At 45.9% G+C, this 22,305-nt stretch overlaps 1 protein-coding gene across 2 annotated transcripts in view; it reads left to right on the top strand.

The window, feature by feature from the left end:
* SLC36A2 (solute carrier family 36 member 2) overlaps positions 1–22,305 on the top strand; it is a 32,014-nt gene that overhangs the window by 3,199 nt on the left and 6,510 nt on the right. The window contains exons 2-8 of one of the 2 annotated variants that reach the window (XM_002710321.5): positions 1,470–1,560; positions 2,468–2,556; positions 3,077–3,172; positions 8,095–8,179; positions 12,717–12,935; positions 14,056–14,154; positions 21,892–22,058. In XM_002710321.5, the coding sequence (XP_002710367.3) occupies positions 1,470–1,560; positions 2,468–2,556; positions 3,077–3,172; positions 8,095–8,179; positions 12,717–12,935; positions 14,056–14,154; positions 21,892–22,058 (846 nt within the window). The remainder of the gene's footprint in view (positions 1–1,469; positions 1,561–2,467; positions 2,557–3,076; positions 3,173–8,094; positions 8,180–12,716; positions 12,936–14,055; positions 14,155–21,891; positions 22,059–22,305) is intronic. The other variant, XM_070076338.1, reaches the window with a different exon arrangement.

Below are 22,305 nucleotides of genomic sequence, written 5' to 3'. Positions count from 1 at the left end.
TTCACTCCCCAATTGGCCTCAATAGCCGGAGCTGTGCCAACCCGAAGCCAGGAGCCAGGAGCTTCTTCCGGGTTTCCCATGCTGGTGCAGGGGCCCAAGGACTTGGGCCATCTTCCACTGCTATCCCAGGCCATAGCAGAGAGCTGGAGCAGCTGGGTCTCAAACAGGTGCCCATATGGGATGCCGGTGCTTCAGGCCAGGGCTTTAACCCACTGTGCCACAGTGCCAGCCCCCAGGCTTGCTTTCTAATTCACCAGCAGAGAAGTTGCCTCCCTGGAAGTTTTGTCCCTGATGGTCTAGACCTTGTCTTCTCTATCAACCTTCACATCTGCCTTAAAGACAGGATCTGGGGTTTTGTTTTAGTTGTGGGGGGTGGGGGTGGGAGGTGGGCATGCCAATCCCTAGACTTGATGTCTTGCAATGAGAAACAAACCAAAAAACCCTCTGGAACCCAATCTCCATGTGACCCTGTCCTGCCAGACTCCAGCTGGGGACTAGTTCACCAGACCTATTTATTCAGAAGTCACGGTGATCCCTCTGCTGCCTGCCATTTTCCCTTTCTTGGAGTTCAATCCTGTCTGTGACTGGTGTTAAAGCCTTGAGCTAGTGGCTGTCCCCACTCTGAGCCTCAACTTCCACAGTTATAACACAGACCATCCTTTTATTCATTCTGTCTGGCTGTCTCCCAGAGGCAGCTCAGCTAGAGTGGGGATGAAGAACACCCCTGGATTCAAACTCTGGCTCCCCAGTATGTCCTTAGACAAGTTATTAACAATCTCTGTGGGGCCAGCATCGTGGCTTACTGAGTTAAACTGCCACCTGCAAGACCAGCATCCCATATGGGTACTGGTTCAAATCCTGGCTGCTCCACTTCTGATCCAGTTGCCTGCTAATGTGCCTGGGAAAGCATCGGAGGATAGCACAAGTGCTTGAGGCCCTGTACCCACCTGGGAAACCCAGAAGTTCCTGGCTCCTGGTTTCAGCCTGGCCCAGCCCTGGCTGTTGTAGCTATCTAGGGGAGTAAAGCAGCAAAAGGAAGATCTCTTTTTTTCTCTCTTTCTTCCTCTCTAACTCTGCCTTTCTAATAAATTAAAACATCTAAAAACAATCTCTGTACCTTGGTTTCCCCTTCTGTAAACTAATGTTAACTGTACCCCTCTGTCATCTTAAGGAGAGCATTGAAGCCAGTAATGCAGATATCTCCTTAAAATGCTGAGGTCAGTCTCAACATGAGTGTTACAGTTGCATCTGTTGAATGTTAGCTGCTGATGCCAGAACAGTTCTGGGAAAACTGGAATGGTTGGCCACCGTGTGGAAGGCCTGGATGTTGGATGAGGACATGGCACCCAGAGACAGCCAGCAGCCCACCGAGAGCACCCAACTCACATGCTGGCATGTGAGAAGCAGTGGCTGCTGGATCTCCTCCCGTCCACACACCCATACCCTCACATCTCCTTCCTCTCCTTCAGAGAGTTCCAGACCTTGATTCACCTGCTGAAAGGCAACATGGGCACAGGCATCCTGGGACTACCCCTGGCTGTGAAGAATGCAGGCATCTTGGTAAGAGGGACTGCTGCTGGTGGGGCCCTTAGCGCTGGGCTGTAGGAGGGAGGGAGCAAGAGAGGCTCTGGCGGTTTACAATAGCCTGCCAAGAGCAGTCTGGCTGAGGGGCCACTTGGTCCTGACTTGAAGTACAGACTTCTGCCTTGACTTTGAGTGCTGGCTCTGCCTCCGCCTCTGTGACCTTGCATAGCCATTCATCTGCTCTCGGGGGCTCGGTTCCCTCCTTGTGGAATGCAAGGGTCGGACTCTGACCAGTTTTCCAATAATGCTCCATAGAGCACCAGGTCTCCTTAAAGATGCCTCAGGAGTCCCCAAGGAAACACATGGTCAGGATTCTGAAGCCCCTATTCCCACCGCACTACCCCAGTGTGACTGTCTTATCTGCCATATTGGAATACTACTTGACATTATATTTGAAAAACTTGTTGCTGCTACGAAGAGCTTACAAACCAGTTTGCAGGAAAGTTCTTTGCATCTTTGTTTTTTTAAAAAAAGGATTTATTCATTTATTTGAAAGGCAGAGTTACAGAATGGCAGAGGAGGGAGAGAAAGAGGTCTTCCATCCATTGGTTCGCTCCCCAAATGACCTCAATGTTTGGAGCTTGGCTGATCTGAAGCCAAGAGCCAGAAACTTCTTCCGGGTCTCCCATACAGGTGCAGGGGCCCAAAGGCTTGGGCCATCTTCCACTGTTTTCCCAAGCCATTAGCAGGGAGCTGGATCAAAGAGGAGCAGCTGGGACATGAATCAGTGCTCACATGAGATGCTGGCGCCGCAGCCCAGCCCACTATACAACAGCGCTGGCCCCAGTTGTTTGAGTCTTTAATGAGTTCGGTGTCCCAGATCCCTCCACGCAGTACTCTTCATGAATCCATTCTTTTCTCTTCCTTTGCCCCTTCCTTCCAGATGGGCCCCCTCAGCCTGCTGGTGATGGGCTTTATCGCATGCCACTGTATGCACATCCTGGTCAGGTGCGCCCAGCACTTCTGCCACAGGTGAGGAAAACAATTTCTTGGTATCAGTTCCTTTGGTGCGTGGTCATCAGGGCCACCCCAGAAACATCCTACATAGAGCAAGCGTTTATTTCTTAGTTTTCTCCAACAAGGCCTGGAGGAAGAGCGGAGTGTCCAAGATGAAACGCGCTGGTGTGGCTAATCAGGTGATTTCAATCAGGCCATTGTGCTTATCTGGTTGGCCCATCTGTCAGTTGGGCATAAACAAGCCATGCCTGACCCCGCCTCGGAGAATTCTCATGAGGATCCAGTGGGAGTCATGGGTAGGAAAATCTCTGTTCCCATGCAAGGTGTGCGTTGTGACTCTTGCTCACTAATAACTGCCTCACTGGGCAGGTGAGGAAAACCAGCCACTGAGGAATTACAGCCAGGTGTCAAAGGCTAACTTGGAGCTTGGGTCTCTGCCCCATAGTTCTTTCTGCTATCTAGCTGTGTCCCCTGACTTTTGAGTGTGTTATCTCAGGTTAAACCCAGGCAAGTGTGTTTGTACTCTCTCTTGCAGGCTTAACAAGCCCTTCATGGACTATGGGGACACAGTGATGCATGGGCTAGAAGCCAGCCCCAGCGCCTGGCTCCGCGACCACGCCCAGTGGGGAAGGTATCTTGTTCTTTCTTTGCCTACAGGGGGATGGGATACAGGAGGGGAAATAGCTGTCGTCGGGGATGTCTGCTTCTGTGGAAGGATGGGTCTCGTGGCACAGAATGTCAGATTTTCCACGGGGAAGGGGTTCATTGATGGCATCGTGGATTCAGTCCTCCTTCTTGCACAGCTCCAAAGACAGGGTGCTCATTACTTTGCTATTCAGTTTTAACAAAATTCACTCTTTTATTACACTACTTTGCTTATATGTGCCAGGCCCTGGGATTGCACCATAGGGAACAAGACTGGTTGATACTGAGCAAGTAAGGAGATTTGGGGGGTGGGGTGAGGGGGGAGTCCTAGGCTGGAACAGTTGAGATGAGTTCTGAAGGAGGAGGAATTCCCTAGGGGAAAGTGGGCAGAGGTCTGGAGGCCCTCCAGGAAGACAGAAGAGCAGGCATGAAGGCTTTGAAGAGGAAGGTCTATTTGACTACTTCAGGGAACAGAAGGACAAGGCAGCTTGAGGACAGAGTCAGGGAGGTGAAATTGAAGAAGGAGTCTGGTGTGCAATCAAGTTGTACATTGCAGGCTTGCTCAAAGGTTCTGCTCTTTTCTTAAAGGCAACCAAGTAATCATATTTGCATTATTCAAACATATATCCGGCTTCACTGAGATCAGATGATAAGGGAACAGTTACAGATGGACTCAGGCACACGAGGAGGCCCTGGACAACAGCCAGACAATGGTGATTGTGGCTGCGACCCATCTGGTCCAAGAGGGACTGAAGCAGGTGACTCGGTCACTAACTCAGTCCTGGGAGAGAGAGAAATGGAAAAGTCAAGATTGACTCAGATTTCCTGAAGACTTCTATTCTGGACCAGCTGGGTTTGAGGAGTCTACGAGCCATTCGAGTGGGGATGGTCGAGAGGGAACTTGTGGGTCTGCAGGTGATGCAGAATTAAAGTCAGCAGCCACGAATCCAGGGCAGAAGAGGCCTGTTAGGGAGAGTGCGTAGTGACAGGAGCAGAAAAGACCAAGACATTAAGGACCTTTTGTCAGCCTGAATTCTTATGCCCTGAAAATCCCACCTTTTAGCCCTCAGGGGTGGCACAGAGTAAGTCAGCACCCATGGTCTTCTGAAGTTTGGGACGAAGCTGCTCCTTTGCCCATGCTGTTAGACCTGTCCCCACTTCATCCTGTTTCCTAAGCCCCATCAAGATTGCCAGTCTCCCTTGAACTGTGGTACCCCAGACTACTGCAGTACTCGTGACAGGCCCCTGCCTGTGTGATGTAATCTACAAGGCCTCAGGGGCCTGGCACTACCCTTAGCCCAAAGCTCACGATCATCCTTGGCATCCCGAAGTCCAGCCTCTGCACACTTTAGGAAAGCTCTGGGATAATGGCCAGAAATTTCCAGCTGTAGGACCAGACTTTGGCCTGCCACAGCCCCTCAAATCCTCCCACTCACTCAGGCACATAAAAAAAGCTTTCTTCCTCCTACGAGGGACCGGGTCCCACTAAGTCAGCACCTCTCCTGTAACTGGAAATCCTTTACTACAAGCTCTGCTCTCAGCATTCAAGGGTATCCACTTTTCTTCTTCTCCATCCTATCTTGTATTTCATATGCAGTCAGTCAACAAATACCCAGTGAATGTCTGCAGCATGGCCAGAAGTGCTTTGGTCCATGAAACTCCAGTGAGGGAGAATAAGGGCACCATGGAGACCCGAGCTCACCCTGGCTTCAAGGCCCACTTTGAGTTTACTTCTTTCCCGGCCATTCACACCTCTCTCAGGGTCACCTGGATTCCCTGTCCTTGTAACTCTACTGAAGTCCCATCCGTCAGTGTCGCAAGAGAGTCCCACGCTGCACCTTCCTTACCCTAGAGACCCTCTCAGCAGTAGTGCGAACAGTCAACTCTTCCGTTTTCCAAACATTCTCTCCCCACTTGCCTTCCATGGACCCTCCTCCCTAGATTCCCTCCTGCCTTCCTGACCATTCCTCTGCGTTTGTTGTCAGCTCATCGCTTCTATAAGTGTCAGTGTTCTCCAGAGTTTTGAAGGCTGCCTTCCCTTTCTCGCTCTGCAACACTGATTGTGCACAGCTTTGTCCTTTACCTACAGCTCAGCACGTCTGGACCCTGGGATTTGATTACCTCCCACAGGAACCTCCAGCGCAACAATTCAGATGCTGACTGCTTTTCTTCTCCTTCTCCTAAAACCTCTTCTTCTTTCTAAGATTCCCAGTTCGTTTTGCTGTTCAAGTCAAAAGGCTATATATCAGGGACTGGTGTTGTAGCATAATGGGTAGAGCTGCTTACCTGTGATGCCAGCATCCCTTCTGGGTGCCAGTTCGAGTCCTGGCTGCTCTGCTTCTGATGCAGCTCCCTGCTAATGTTCCTGGGAAAAGCAGCAGAAGACGGTACAAGACTTGGGCCACTGCACCCATGTGGGAAACCCAGATGAAGCTCCTGATGTCTGGGTTCAGCCTGGCTAAGCCCTAGTTGTTGCAGCCATTTGGAGATTGAATCAGCAGATGAAAGATCTCTCTCTCTCTCTCTCTCTGTAACACCACCTTTCTAATAAATAAATCTTTTAGAAAACAAAAAGCCTATATATTACCTTATATTATTTCCTTCCCTCACCAAAAGACATGGGTGATTTCCAAATTCTATAAGTTCTGCCTTCATAGTACAAGGATACTTTGAAAAGTTTAAGGAAAAGTGGAATTAAAAGACACTTTTATTTTGATGCAAAGCGATTTTAAACTCATGTATAGTTTTTTGTAATACATATTTTTACAAACTTTTTTTTAAAAAAAGATTTATTTATTTATTTGAAAGTCAGAGTTACACAGAGAGAGAAGGAGAGACAGAGAAGTCTTCGATCTGCTGGTTCACCCCCCAAATGGCTACAACAGCCAGAGCTGCACCAATTCAAAGCCAGGAGCCAGGAGCTTCTTCCTGGTCTCCCAAATGGGTGCAGGGGCCCAAGGACTTGGGCTATCCTCCACTGCTTTCCCAGGCCAGAGCAGAGAGCTGGATTGGAAATGTAGCAGCCAAGACTCAAACCAGTGCCCATATGGAATGCTGGCACTGCAGGCAGCGGCTTTACCTGCTATGCCACAGAGCCAGCCCCATTACAAATTTTTTGAAGATCTCTCATGTTGCGTGGATCACAAATATTTTTACATCAAAGTAAACTTATCTTTTAATTCCATTTTTATGAGCATTTGATATACCCTTGTACTTTTAAAAAAAAAAAGATTTATTTTATTTACTTGAAAGAGTTACAGAGAGAAAGAGAGACAGAGAGAGAGATCTTCCACCCTCTGTTTCACTTCCTAGATGGCCACAATGGCCAGAGCTATGCCAATCCGAAGCCAGGAACCAGGAACCTCCTCCGGATCTCCTACGCAAGTTCAGGGGCCCAGGGGCTTGGGCCATCTTCTACTGCTTTTCCAGACCATAGCAGAGGGCTGAATTGGAAGAAGAGCAGCCGGGACTAGAACCGGCGCCCATATGGGATGCCAGCACTGCGGGCCAGGGCTTTAACCCGCTATGCCATAGCGCTGGCCCCACCCTTGTACTTTTTGAAGATTTATTTTTTATTTATTTTAATAATAGAGTTACAGAGAGAGGGAGAGGTCTTCCACCTGCTAGTTCAGTCCTCAAATGGCTGCAATGTCTAGCCACTCCAGGAGCCTGGAAGGATCTGGGCCACCTTCAGCTGCTTTCCCAGGTACATTAGCAGGCAACTGGATTGGAAATGGGACAGGCGGCACTCAAACTGGTGTTCGTATGGCATACTGACGTTGCAGGCAGCAGTTTAACTTGCTGTGCCACCATGCTGGCCCTCATGCTTGTATTTCTTAAAATGCTCTAAATCTGTCTTCCTAATGGCCATGTCTCTGTCCAGGCTGCCACCATCTTCCACTTCCATTTTTTGCAAAAATCACCTAAACAGACTCGTAGCCTTCAGTCTTACTCTGCAGTGGACTCTCCTGAAATGCTCTTTCCTCACTTCTCCCCTCTTTCCTCTACTCCTCCCTTCCCTGTCTATTCCCCCTCCTTTTTTTTTTTTTTTTTTTTTTTTTTTTTATTCAACAGATAGAGTTAGACAGAAAGACAGAGAGAAAGGTCTTCCCTCCGTTGGTTCACTCCCCAAATGGCGGCAACGGCCGGCGCTGCGCTGATCCAAAGCCGGGAGCCAGGTGCTTTGTCCTGGTCTCCCATGCGGGTGCAGGGGCCCAAACGCTTGGGCCATCCTCCGCTGCCCTCCTGGGCCACAGCAGAGAGCTGGACTGGAAGAGGAGCAGCCAGGACCAGGACTGGCACCCATATGGGATGCCAGCGCCGCAGGTGGAGGATTAACCAAGTGAGCCACAGCGCCGGCCCCATCCCCCTCCTTTTTTATCTCTTTTTTCCCATTCCCAAGTGACTCTCACTCAGGTATTGGTTTTTCTAAGGTGGCTGTCTGCCCATAATTAGGGTGAAATGCCCTCGCTACCATGGCCTAGGCCGTGTGATACATTTCTCCATATCTCCCGCTAGCCCGTAAACCACGAGAGGAAGAGGCCATGTTTATGTGTTCAGCCTCAGCGTCTAACATCCTGTCTGGCACATGGTAGGGACAATGTTGAATGCTAATAAATGTTGAATGCTAATAAAACCTCATGCGTCTGCCCTGCCTTTAGTACTGTCAACGTCGGGGAATGCTGTAGAGCCAGGAGTGAGGAGAGGTTCCTGCCACGAAGAACTTTACTGCTGGCCGAGCTGAGGGTGGTTGGGAACCATTGTTTTTTAAATCAGACAAAGAACCGCTGTCACCTCCCTTCTTACTGCCCCAGTTGGCTGTGATGGAGGGTGCTGGGGACAGCGTCAGATTCGCACGTCTACTTGTTCATGGCAAGTTTTCTTTCTCTCCCTCTCCCTCCTTTCTAGGCATATTGTGAGCTTCTTCCTTATTGTCACCCAGCTGGGCTTCTGCTGTGTGTACATTGTGTTTCTGGCCGATAATCTAAAGCAGGTACAGTCTTTTAGAGAAGGTGGGAGGGGGAGAGACGTGGAGAAGGGAGGCTCCTCTGCTACTTGTATTTTTTTGTTTTTAACAAATTCCTTCTCTTTGAGTCCTGGTTGAACTAAATATCTATCTGGATGTTATCAAAGAACCAACTCTTCTCCCCTTCCCCACCCCCAACAACTCACGTATCTGCAGATTCCCTTGTGGTTGCTTTTGCCACAGTGCCCTTTGGCCAGGATCTTGGACTTGACCTCAAGGTTGGTCTCCAAAGTCCTGAGCTGGAATGACCCTTGGACTCTGTCAGTCCTCCTGCATTGGAGCTTAAGCGTACTGAATGCTTCTAAAATTGCTACAGGTCCTGTTTGATGATTCCCAGTCCTCTTTGGGTCGTCTTTATCTACCTTGAAGTACTCATGCTGTAGCTTTACAGTTGTGGTTCCCAGGGGTTCTTTCTGCTCTTATCCACAAGTTGTCTTGTAACAATTTGAGCAAAATAACATGGGTAATGACAGAAGTTACCATTAATCAATAAACAGAACAAAAAATTACTTTAGGGCTCTTATTTCTGTTTATAATATCAGGAATTCAAAAATGTAAAAAAGTTAAGTAGAAGGTGAAAAACATAGTAGGCATTTGTGAATGCCTGCTATGAATTAGCTGATTTTATATAATGAATTATATATGTGTAATGAATTATATATATAGTGAATTCGTTTATTTAAAAAATTTTTTACATATTTTCTTGAATACTAAGTCTTTGAAATCCAGAGTGTTTTCTATACTTCCAGCATGTCTTTTTTTTTTTTTTTTTTTTAAGATTTACTTACTTATTTGGAAGGTAAAGCTACAGAGAGGTAGAAGCAGAAACAAATCTTCGATCCATTGATTCACTCCCCAAATGGGCGCAATGGCCAGAGCTGGGCCCATCCAAAGCCAGGAGCCAGGAGCTTCTTCTGGGTATCCCACCTGGGTACAGAGGCTCAAGCACTTGGGCCGTCTTCTACTGGTTTCCCAGGCCATATCAGAGAGCTGGGTCAGAAGTGGAGCAGCCACTTCTGAATTTATTTCTATTTGCACTTATTTGTCATCTACATTAAACTGGTGCCCATATGGGATGCCAGCACTGTAGACGGCAGCTTTACCCGCTATTCCGCAGTGCCAGCCCCTATAATTAGCTTCTGTTGTCAGATACAGTGCTAAGCACTTCTCATGTTTTCCCTCATCTAATTGTCTCCATGACCTTAGTAGAGTACATAATGTGGTTATTCCAGGTTTTCAGATGTGAAAATTGTGGTTACAAGCTCCAGAATGTATATTAAGTATTGGAGGTGAGATTAAAAGCCTCAGCCCTCTGACACCAGAGCAAGTTTTTAAAGTTGTGTAAAGCAAAATAAAATAAAACATAACAAAGTAACAAAATATTTCCTAATCCAATCATTTGTGACTATAATTTAGCATTAACTGGCTTGCATTTATCAATGTCCTTATATTTTTATTTTTTTTTTTTTAAGATTTATTTATTTATTTGAAAGGCAGAGTTAGAGGCGGAGAGAGAGAGAGAGGTCTTAATTCTGCTAGTTCACTCCCCAGATGGGTGGCTGCAACAGCCAGAGCTGCGCGGATCCAAAGCCAGGAGCCAGGAGCTTCTTCCAGGTCTCCCATGCAGGTGCAGGGGCCCAAGGACCTAGGCCATCCTGCAGGGCTTTTCTAGGCCATAGTAGAGAGCTGGAACAGAAGTGGAACAGCCAGGACTTGAACAGGCGACCATATGGGATGCTGGAACTGCAGGTGGCAATTTTACCTGCTATGCCATGGCATCGGCCCCCTTACGTTTTTTCAGTGTAATTTTTCTTAGTTCCATCACACAAGTTCACAACAATTAGTCTTTCATTATGGATATTTCCTTTGTTTGCCTTTGTTTTTCTGCTTGACTTGGTTGCAGTGGCACACAATTCTTTGTGTAGCCCTTTATTTCCTGAGTATTTACAAGGGCACATCAAAAGGTTCCTTGGAATTAGAATTAAAAGATAAGTTTACTTTGATGTAATTTTTAAAAATTCATGCATAGTTTTTCCAAAATATACATTTCTATGCACTTTCTGAACACCCTTTGTATTCTTAGAGTTATCAAGTGAAAGAGTTTATTTTGAAGGCTCTTGAAAATACATTTCTAGATTATTTTTCTGAAAGCAATTTCCTATCTGTAGAACTTTAGCTTCTGAATTTATTTCTATTTGCACTTATTTGTCATCTACAGTATTTTAAAGATTTATTTGAAAGTCAGAATTACAGAGAGAGGGAGAGACAGAAAGAGAGAAAGAGAGAGAGAGATCTTCCATATGCTAGTTCACTGCACAGTCCAGGCTGAAGCCACAAGCCAGGAGCTTATTCCTTGTCTTTCATGAGGATGCAGGGACCCAAACACTTGGGCCATCTTCTGTTGCTTTTCCCAGGCATATTAGCAGAGAGCTGGATTGGAAGTGGAGCATCCAGGACTTGAACCGGTGCCCACATGGGATGCCAGCTCCTTATCTACAGTTTTTGTCAAGGCAGGTGCTGTCTTGAGGCATTTACAGCCCAAGAGGGGTGTCTTTTAAAACAGAAAATGTTGAATATCATATGATATGTTGGTGACAGACTAGAATGCCACTAACACCACCTGAGTCATGGGTGTGTATTGTGAACTGCCTGGCAGAGATCACTGGAGCAGGCAAAGCCACTTCCAAGGGGTATGTCTTGGCCGGGCATTGGAAGGCAGCTTGGAGGGAAAGGGGCGGCCAAGGTGGGAGAATGAGTGAAAATCCAAAGGCAGGAATGTAAGGACTTCTCAGGAGAGGCAATACAATTGGTTACAGAAGAAAGTTTTAGCCATAGGAAGGGAGGACCTGGAAGGCTGGATAGGTTCCATTTTCGTAGGTCCTTGAAATTTTTTTTTCCTACTGTAGGGAGGAATCAGAAAAAAAAAAAAAAACAACAAGATTCACTGATTTCATCTGTGTAGCCACAGTGCTCTGTTAAGTGAAAAGAGTATATGCTGTAGTTACTATTTTGTAAAATGAAAAGCATGTATATCATACATGCTATTGTGATGTTGTATAAAAGGTTTACTGATGAATGTATTCTAGGATGTTAATGTGCCTGTCCTTAGGTACTGAGACTACCAATGCTTCTACGTTTTCTTCCTGCTTAACTCTAGCTTCCAGTCATTCTGCACTGGATTGTATTGCTTGATTAGTCTTACCACTTGTGTTAGTTAGGTCTTGCTGATTTGAAACAGGATGGTACTACCACCCACCCCTGACTCTGGGTGGGGTGAGGGGTCGCTATTATCACAGTGGTTGGAGGATGTTAATAGCTTTCATTGGGTGAGAACTGGGGATGCTAAATACTCTGCAGTGAGTGGCCCAGTCCACACAAGGAAGAATTCTCTCTTCCTCAAGGATGAGTGAGAGTGTTTCTTGTTTATCACAATGATTGGGAGATGTTAATAGTTTTCACTAGGTAAGATCCAAGTATGCTCAGTGTTCTACAATGAATGGCCCAGTCCACACGAGGAAGGGTTTTCTTATGCACAATGGCATTATTGGTCCAATTAAGAAATAAGTGCTGTGGCATAGCGGGTAAAGCCACTGCCTGCAGTGCCAGCATCCCATATGGGCGCCAGTTTGAAACCTGGCTGCTCCACTTCCAATCCAGCTCTCTGCTATGGCTACGAGAGCAGTGGAAGATGGCCCTGGTGTTTGGGCCCCTGCACCTACATGGGAGACCTGGAAGAAGCTCCTGGCTCCTGGCTTTGAATTGGTGCAGCTCCGGCTGTTGTGGCCAGTTGGGGAGTGAACCAGCGGATGGAAGATCTCTCTCTCTCTCAACAAGTGTTGGGTTTTCTGAATCTAAACAAAAGAAAAAGTATTTTCTTTCACTGAATCAATAAATAAATTTAGTGGAAGATTTTAGCTAACTTACAAAATTACAACAAAAGCTAAAAAAATAAACACGGGTTACAGGACAGAAAAGGAATCGGGGCAGTAGGAAGGTAGAACCGATGGGCAATATCCTCAGAGAATATTGCTGATTGGTTTTTATTCTTTTCTAGTTCTGTCCTTGTGTTGCTTTGCATCAGATTTAGATTCAGATTCCCGAAGAGATTCTGAATGCCTGGCTTGAGTCAAAGGTCAATCCTCTGACGGTCACGTGGTTGCGAGTTACGGTCCTCCCAGGCTACATTCAGTGCCCAGGGAGAAGCCTCGAAAAACAGATTGATACTAGCAGGAATAGATGCTGAGTTATCAAAAGCCAACAAATAACCTCTATAAATCCAGTTACTTATTTTGTACTAAGTTAATTTTTTATTAGAGTTATTTGTGCATCGTCCTTTGGAGAAGTGCAGTGTGGAGGGTTTAGAATAAGAAGTTCTAAATTCACCTGACTTCTCCCCTGGAGACTCCAGCTCTACCCAGGCATCTGATATGGGCTGGTGCCAGGCTAACCATGTGGCCAGAAGATTGATCGTCCCCTCTTCTTGCTTTTCCCATTGCCTCCTCAGGTAGTGGAAGCTGTTAACAGCACAACCAACAACTGTCACTACAACGAGACGGTGGTCCTGACGCCCACCGTGGACTCGCGGCTCTACATGCTCGCCTTCCTGCCCTTCCTGGTGCTGCTGGTTTTCATCCGGAACCTGCGCGTCCTGACCGTCTTCTCCCTGCTGGCCAACATCTCCATGCTGGTCAGCCTAGTCATCCTCACCCAGTTCATCGCCCAGGCTAGTGCACATCACACGCCCGACCCCTCCAGGAGCAGGGCCTTTGTGTTACACTGTGCTTTGGGTACCCAGGGCAGACCCTGAGGCTGCTCAAAGAGAAAAACACCTGGGAGTTATTGGGTATGCCAGTGGGCTTCTGGACTTTCTATTTCTATGTAGTGCTGTTCACTATAAAAGAAATATTAGAAAGGATAGGAAATAAATTGGGGGAAATGCAATACCCATAACTCAACCTCAGAAATGTTGTAATTACCATAATAGATTTGCTTATGGTTTTTCAGACTTGCTGTCTACTCCTCTGTGGCTAAATAATAGAGCTTTTTTTTTTTTTAATCTTGTATTCCCTGTAGGTAATTTGGGGTGCTTGGAATTGTAGCCTAGAGAATGTACAACTATGAGTAACTTGTTAAGTTTTAACTGTGGCACAGATCCTGATCTCCTCTGCCTTTGGCTGCTAGCCAGTCATTGTAGGACTTGTTTATAGCTCAACAGTCCAGGTGTTATTCTTGCAAAATAAGCACAGTTTTTTAAAAGCTAGAGTTTGACCCAAAAAGCAAATAAGTATTTGGAGAAACAACATGAATGGGTTGATAGTCAGAAGGATGAGATAGCAGAGAGACAACCTGATGGAAGAAATGCCAGGATGAGGTGCATAGCTCCACACTCTGCTCCTCTTCCAATGAAACTTCATAGGACCAAAGGAAACCTTCGTGTTTAACTAAGTGCTGTCAGTTCCCTAGAATATTACTAGGGCAAACGTCACAGTGATTTCCAACACCCATGACCACCATCCACTGGGCATCTTGGCTTGGCACTAATCTGTGAACTCTGAAAGGTTTCCTTCTGGAAGTCTGCAGTAAGCCCAGTGCCCTCCATGAGATACACACCATTCAGGGTACGGACAACACGGGTGCCTCCCTCTTTCTAGCCTCCGACTCTCTGGTATTAGGCAGTATTAAACTCAACTCTGATCATTGCCTACTTCCCTTTGAAGTTGTCTGCACTTTTTGACATTCAATTAAAAAAAAAAAAAATCAGGTCTCTTCCCAGAACACTACTATCATAAAGAGCTCAATGGGCTTTGAGAGTGGCAAGCTGACTGCATTTCTCTCTCCTGTAGGAAATTCCTGACCCCAGCCGGTTGCCACTAGTAGCAAGCTGGAAGACCTACCCTCTCTTCTTTGGAACAGCCATTTTCTCATTTGAAAGCATTGGTGTGGTAAGCTTTGGACTGGGGTGGACTTTCCTTGGTGCTCTGCATGGATTTCTGAGAAGCAGCTGTGAGCTCTGGATCTCTGGGTCCTTTTGGCCACTGGGTAGGGCCTGTGGGGAATGCACATGGGAGTTAGTAACTTTTAGTCACACTTGGGTCACTTGTTATGACCAGGAGAAATGGAGATTGCAACAGGAACCAGTCAGGAGATGGTTTTATTTTTTTCCTACTGTGTCTGTTCATCTTCCTAAGAATTTAGCTTTCCTAATATTTTTTAAAGATTTATTTATTTTTATTTAAAAGTCAGAGTTACACAGAGAGAGGAGAGGCAGAGAGAGAGAGAGATCTTCCATCCTATGGTTCCCTCCCCAATTGGCCACAATGGCCGGAGCTGCACCAATCCAAAGCCAGGAACCAGGAGCTTCTTCCAGGTCTCCCACACAGGCGCAGGGGCCCAAGGCCTTGGGTCATCATCTACTGCTTTCCTAGGCCATAGCAGGGAGCTAGATCAGAAGTGGAGCAGCCAGGTCTCGAACCAGCGCCCGTATGGGATGCTGGCACTTCAGGCCAGGGCATTAACCCACTGCACCACAGTGCTAGCCCCTCTTAATCTTTTAAAATCAAGGCTAATGGCTGTGTAAAGCTTACATTAAAGGATCTTATTAGATATAAAGGAGTTTTAAACTAGAAAGGGATATGTATATAATAATGGGTTATTATATAGTCTTTACTTCCACATTTGGAGAAGGGTAATAATATTGTTTATATACTTATATATATATATATAATACTGTTTATATATTTATAAAACTTGCTTTTGCATTTACATAAAATAAAATAACTTTATTGGTGCATATTCCTGTAAGTTTTGAGAACTGCAAAGAATCAGAATATAGAACAACTCTCTCCCCACAAATATTTCCTCACACTCCCTTTAATTGTCACAACATCTCCCAGCACTAACTCCTGGCAACCTCCTCCTGTTCTACTGCTTTATATTTTCCAGAATTTCATATAAAGGGAACCACACAGTAAGTAACTTCTTGAGTCTGGCTTCTTTCACTTATCCTGAAGCATTTAAGATTCATCCATGCCACTGCCTGTATCAGTAGCTTGTTGCTTTTTATTATGGAGCATCCCTAGTTTATCAACTCACTTGTTGAAGAATATTTGAGTTGTTTCTAGGTTTTGGCAATTATAAACCATGCTGCTGTAAGCATTGATGTACAGCCATCATGTGAATGTAAGTTTTTGTTTCTCTAGGAGTAGCTTTGCTAAGTATACAATGCATGGAGTATGTGACATGATATGTAATGTATCTTTAACTTGGTGAGAAATTGCCAAACTGCTTTTTCAGACTGGCTGTAGCATTTCAGATTGGCTATACCAACTGGAATGTGTGAACATTCCAGTTGTTCTGTAACTTTGCTGGCACTTGTATGTACTGTCAGTGTTTTTTATTTCAGCCATTCTAATAGAAGTATAGTAGTATTGGGTTGTTATTTAGTTTGCATTTTACTAATGACCAGTGGTTTTGAGCATCTTTTTTTTTTTAAAAGATTTATTTATTTATTTGAAAGGCAGGAGCAGCGGCAGAGGCAGAGAGAGAGAGAGGTCTTCCAACCACTGGTTTACTCTGCAGATGGCCGCAAGGGCTGGAGCTGTGCTGATCTGAAGCCAGGAACCAGGAGCTTCCTCCAGGTCTCCCACATGGGTGCAGGGGCTCAAGGACTTGGGCCATCTTCTACTACTTCCTCAGGCCATTATAGCTGGATCAGAACTGGAGCAGCTGGTACTCAAATCAGCACCCATATGGGATGCCGGCACTGCAGATAGTGGATTTACCCACTATGCCACAGTGCTGGCCCCTTGAGCATCTTTTTATGTGCTTTTTTGGTATCAATATATCTTCTTTGGTGAAGTATTTGTTCACCTATTTTGCAGGTTTTTTAAAACTCAGTTGTTATTTTCTTATTGTTGAGTTTTAAGAGCTCTTTGTGTGTTCCAAATATAAATCCTTTATTAGATATGTAACTTTGAAATTTTTCTCCAGTGTGTAGCTTGTCTTTTTAGTCTATTAATATATTTTACAAAGCAAACATTTTTAATTTTGATAAAGTCCAATTCATCAACATTTTTCTTCTGTGGATCCAGCTTCTGGTGTTGCATCTAAAAACACTTCACCTGGGGCCGGTGCTGTGGCGCAGCAGGTTAATACCCTGGCCTGAAGCGCCGGCATTCCATATAGGTGCCGGTTTGAGACCCAGCTGCTCCACTTCCAATACAGCTCCCTGTTATGGCCTGGGAAAGCAGTAGACGAGGGCCCAAATCATTGGGCCCTTGCACCCGCATGGGAGACCCAGAAGAAGCTTCTGGCTCCTGGCTTCAGATCGGCACAGCTCTGGCTGTTGCGGCCAATTGGGGAGTGAACCATCAGATGGAAGGCCTCTCTCTCTCTCTCTCTCTGCCTCTCCTCTCTCTGTGTAACTCTGTCAAATAATAAAAATAAAACTTTTAAAAAAATGAGAAGTTTACCTAACCCAAGATCACAAAGATTTTCTTTGATATTTTCTTCTAAATGTTTTAGAATTTTTATTGTACATTTAAATCTATACTGTCTCTGAGTTCATTTTAATTTCAGGTGTTTATGGGCTGAAGTTCATTTTTTAATAGGATGCCCAAGTGTTCTCGCATCCTTTGTTGAAAAGCCTATCTGTTCGACCTTGAACTGGCTTTGCGTCTTCATATAACGTTGACTGGGATGCATGCCTGGATCAGTTTCTGCAGTTCCTCAGCAGTTGAGCAATGTGTTGAATCTTTCACGAGTACCACGCTGTCTTGATAGCTGAAATTCTATCTTTTTTTAAGATTTATTTTTTATTCACTTGAAAGGCAGAGTTAGAGAAGGAAAGTGACAGACAGATCATCCATCTGCTCGTTCACTCCCCAAATGGCCACAATAGCTGGGGCTGGATCAGGCCAAAGCTAGAAGCCTGGAGCTACTTCCGGGTCTCCTGCGTGGGTATGGGGCCCAAGCAATATGCATGCTCCAGATTCCTTTAGATTAGCGTTTGTGTAATATGTATTATTCATACTTTTAATGTTATGGAGATAAAAATCCATATATATATATATATATATAATGTGCCATTTTGTGGTATGCATTTCAGTGGCTTTTAGTACCTGTGCAATATTGTGCCATCATCATTACTATCCAATTCCATGACCCAAAAAGAGAACCTGTACCCATTAAGCAGTCACTTTGCATTCTGCTATGCTCCAGCCCAAATCCAAGGTCATGAAGATTTAGATAGAGACGGATACAGAAAAAAGAATTTGAAAAACTATGGCTGAAAACTTAACAGGTTAGGTAAGAGATATTTATAAATTTAAGAAATTAAGTGACTCCTACATAAGACAGACTCAAAGAAAACTATATCAGATATATTACAATATAGCTGCTAAAAGCTAGGTATTAAAATCAAGATCATGAAAGACTGAAAAGCTGTGTCTTATACATAAGGGAACAATGATGCAAACAACCATAGTGTGGTACTGTCATGCAGACAGATGGACAGATCAATGGAAAAGGAATCAAGAGTCCAGAAGTAAACCCATACATCTACAGTCAATTGATTTTTGGTGCCAGAACTCTTTAAATAAGAAAAGTCTTTTCAACAAATTGTGCTGAAGCAACTGGACAACCACATACAAAAGAATTAACTTTTACCACAAAAAAATTAACTCAAAATGGATGAAAGCCCTAAATATAGGCACTAAAATGGTAAAACTACTTCCTTTTGCCGTTGGTTCACCCTCCAATGGCCACTGTGGCCGGCGTGCTGCGGCTGGTGCACTGCACTGATCCGATGGCAGGAGCCAGGTACTTCTCCTGGTCTCCCATGGGGTGCAGGGCCCAAGTACTTGGGCCATCCTCCACTGCACTCCTGGGCCACAGCAGAGAGCTGGCCTGGAAGAGGGGCAACTGGGACAGAATCCGGTGCCCCGACTGGGACTAGAACCCGGTGTGCCGGTGCCGCAAGGCAGAGGATTAGCCTAGTGAGTCACAGCGCCGGCTTTGAGCCATTTCTGTTTCTTTGTATGTTGAGTAACTTTACCCTTTACACTTTGAGCATATTATATGAAATGCTGGTGCCTGTTAAGATCTTAGTAAAAATGTTGATTTTTGGCTTTGGCAAGCAGTCAGATTGTTTAGATTCAGATTACAAGTCATGATCCACTTTCTGTGGCCCTGGTTCTTGTAATAGCAGATGAGTCTTCCAAGCCCTTGGTGTGAGATCTGGCCCGAGTCTGAGTGCCACTCCATGATCAGTATATAGAAGGTTGTCTAAATACAGTGATTCAGTTCTCAAAGCTTCTGCTTTGGTGTTTTGTGGCTGTCCCACCCTGTGCAGCTCAGGGCTGAGCCCAGGAGCTCACTTCCAGAGTCAGGAGGCTGCTTTGTCTGGTCCCCTGCTCTCGGCACACTCACCAGCTCCCCGTGGTTCTGGACTTCCAGCCTTCCTATCCTAGTATAGGTATGTACTTCCCGCAGTTGAGTTTGCTCTGGGGTTAAACATCGAGAGAAGGGTAGGGGGGGAACGGTAGTGATTCTTTCCAGGTGTAACTTCATGGGCCTGCAGCCTCTGGAGGTCCCACCTTCAGAAGGATCCCACACTCTACTCAGAAGAATTTGTTCTCAGAATGTTAGATGACTGGGAGGCCACCACAATCAACCATCCAGCAGAATGCTGCTTTGTGACAAGGACTTGTCCTGGAGGCATGGCCTGGAAAGAAAACAAAAAGATGGGGACTCTCTCCATACTCTCTAGTCCAGTGAAGGTTACCCGCCTATATCCACTGATGGTTTGAGGATTTGGTCTTCCCTTGGGTGTAAACTGGAAACTCCCCACCATAATGGTTGTGTTTTCTAATTTGGATTTTCTTCTTCAGTTCACCTGCTACTGTGCACTTTTCGGAATCCATGCATAGTTTCTTTATGTATTCTATCCTGGGCTTTTAGTTGTAATCAGTGAGAAAGATATGGCGAAGTGTGCTGACGCCACGTAGATGGAACTGGAAGCACTTTTAGAATTTGCAAAGTACAGAGGTTGATCCAATGAGTTTGGTAGCAGAATGGGTGAGGATTCGGCTTTGATCATAGTTGCTCTCTGAGCCTTAGTTCTCCAGCTATAAAATGGTGATAACATTTGTTCAGTAAGCATCTGTTGAATGCTCACAATGCATTGGTATCAGAATGAAGATTAAGAAATTCTCTAGTGCTGTGTCCAGGTTTATAGCAGTGTCACTGACTAATAAGGGCTGAAACCCAGCTGACTCCTGGTCCAGAGACCTTCCCACTGCCTCTGCCTCCCAGGCCAGGGACTTTCCACTTCATGTCAGCAGACATTTTTCTCCTTGGTTGGTTTGTTGTGTGTGTTTCCTTAAGGTGATCTGGCCTTGTAAAGCAATCATTCTAGGCTTGGTGAATTTGTGAAGCAAAATGTATTACAGGGCAGGAGTACTCAGGCGGATGGTCTGCTCTCCTCGCAATCTGTCAGTGCATTCCTGGACGCCTGCTGCAGCTAGACCAGCCCAGCAGAAAGTGGAAAGACACTGCAAGACCCAACAAGACACAGCCCTCAAGCATTTTCCACTTGCATGGGGGTCAGAGGAGTGTGCATAAGGGACTGAAAAGCATTTTCCAGTAGGAGGGGAAAGTTGATAAGGTTCCATTTAGTCATAACTATAAGCAGTTTTGAGTAGAAGGAAGTACTTGAGTTTGGCCTGCAGCTTGGATTAGCCACTTTCAAGCTCTGCAAACCAGGGAAGCTATTTCATTTTCATAGTCTCATTATACAGTTGCCAACTTCATGGAGTCCTTACAGTAAAAAAAAAAAAAAAATAACAGCCAACATTTACTAAACCCCAACTATGTGCTTTTATTAAAAAAAAATCCCAATAGGTAAGTTTTACTTTTATGCCAGCTTGTAGGCAAGGAAACTGAGGCATAGATTAGCTAAGTGATGTATGCAAAATGTCCTTGGCGCACAGCCTGATGAAGGAGTAGGAGAAGGTAAGGGTGGTCCCTCCGCCAGCAGGAGCCTGAAGAAGGCAGAGGATGGGTTCTGGAGACAGAAGTGACTCTCAGATGCCTCAGCTCCCTGTGGGCTCCCTTACAGCCAGGTATGCATTTAGGGGAAGAAGGTTCTGAGAATACAAGAGTGAGAACCGGGGTGTGAGGAAGTACACTGCTATCACCTGTGTGCCTGCAGCCTCAGCCTCCCAACTTGTGCACTGATGGAAGGGGGGGTGCCCTGAGGTCAGGAGTCTCAGAAGCCAGTGCCTTCGGAAGGTAATGGGAGTAACAAGGCCAAGTGTAAGTCAGTGGGAAGGGGAGAGGTGGACCTGTTGTAAAGGGCCCTGCCCTTCAACCCCATCATAGTTTGTGAGTGCAGTCTTTGAGGGCAGAAGGGCTTCAGTGTTGCCCACAGGCAAGGAGGAGGAGCATATGATTCTAGTCTGCTTCCCTCATGGAGCAGGGGCTGATGCTGGTATGCAGGAATGCCTGGCAAGGTCACTTCTGATGGGAGAGGCTGGGGCTCAGGCCAGCCCGGGAGAGTAGACTCGAGCTTCTGAAAGGTCTCCGGTGTACTCAAGTGCCTGGGTTGCCAGGTGGATTTTTCCATCTTTTACACGTGCGTAGTTTACATGACATGTACTTCTCTACTCTGGATTTCCTCTGCTCATATGTGGCCATATCTTAAAAAGCAAGGACCTAAAAAAATTATGATCAGATCCCTTGTTGAAACATAAGACAGGGAGATTTCCAGGAAAAAAAATAGGGAAGCACAAGAGGTCTCCAAGTCTGGGGCACCAGGGGAAACCCATGGAAAGGGCACTCCAACACCAGACCTGCGGAGAGGGAGGGGAATATTGCTTAAAAGACTGCGTTGTCCAAGTAAAGTGCTACCGCTGGCTGCTTCTGGCTGCCCCAGGACGTTGGGATTCTCAGTCAGATCAGTCCGGATCACCCCAAACTCGCTTCCAGCTCTGAGCAGTTCAGGGCCCATCCTGGGGCTCCGAGCCTTCCTCTTTCCCTTTTCCTTCACCCCGTCCCCAATCTCTCTGCTTTGTTCCTTCAATTGTGGTGAAATATACCCAACTTAGAGGTTTCCCTCTTAACCCTTTTAAATGTTTAGTTCAGTGATATTAACAACATTCACACTGTTGTGCAACCATCAGCCTCCCTGTCCAGAACTCTTTTCAACTTGCAAAACTGAAACTCTGTACCCATTAAACAAAGACTCCCCGTTCACTCCTCCTGTAGCCCCCAGAAACCATCACCCCACCTCTTTCTCTGTGTAACCACCTACTCCAGGTTCCTGATGTCACTGGAATCATACAGTAACTGTGGTTCACTGATCGACTTTTACTGCACCTAATCTCTTCAGGTTCCATCCGTGTTGCAGCATGTGTCAGAAGTTCTTCTTTCTTTAACCTGAATAATTGCCCGTTGCATGAATTTCCCGTATTTTATTTGTCCATCTCTGCTGATAGGCGCTGGGTTGCTCCCACCTTTTGGCTGTTGTGTGTAATGCTACTGTGAACATGAGCGCACAAGTATCCCTTTGAGTTCCTGCTTCCAGTTCTTTTGGTTATAACCCAGAAGCGGCCTGTCTGTCGTTTATGTTTGTGTTTCTCGTTGTCCTCCTCTCTCCTCACACTGTGATGTCTCTGTAGGTTCTGCCCCTGGAAAACAAGATGAAGGATGCTCGCCATTTCCCGGCCATGCTGTCTTTGGGAATGTCCATCATCACCGCCATGTACACCGGCGTTGGAGCTCTAGGCTACCTGCGTTTTGGAGATGACATCAAGGCCAGCATAACCCTTAACCTGCCCAACTGCTGGTACCTTCATGGGCTGTTAGGTGGTGGGGCCTAAGGGGTTGGCGGAGACATGTGGGTCACTTCCTGCTCCCTTCCATAGTTGGGAAATTGAAGTCTACATAGTCTCCCAGAGGGAGAAACAGAGTTGTCATTGGAACCATGGGCTCCAGATTCTCTGTCCTTCAACAGCCTACCAAGTAGAGTTAAACCGTCCTTGACGTGTTAGTGTGAAGGAGGAGGAGACAGAGGTGAGAACCCTTGGTCACCT

Source organism: Oryctolagus cuniculus, chromosome 6, assembly GCF_964237555.1.
Source record: "Oryctolagus cuniculus chromosome 6, mOryCun1.1, whole genome shotgun sequence".
Lineage (NCBI taxonomy): Eukaryota > Metazoa > Chordata > Mammalia > Lagomorpha > Leporidae > Oryctolagus > Oryctolagus cuniculus.
Note: the sequence above shows the minus strand (reverse complement) of the source record. Positions and strands in the feature narration are given on the sequence as shown.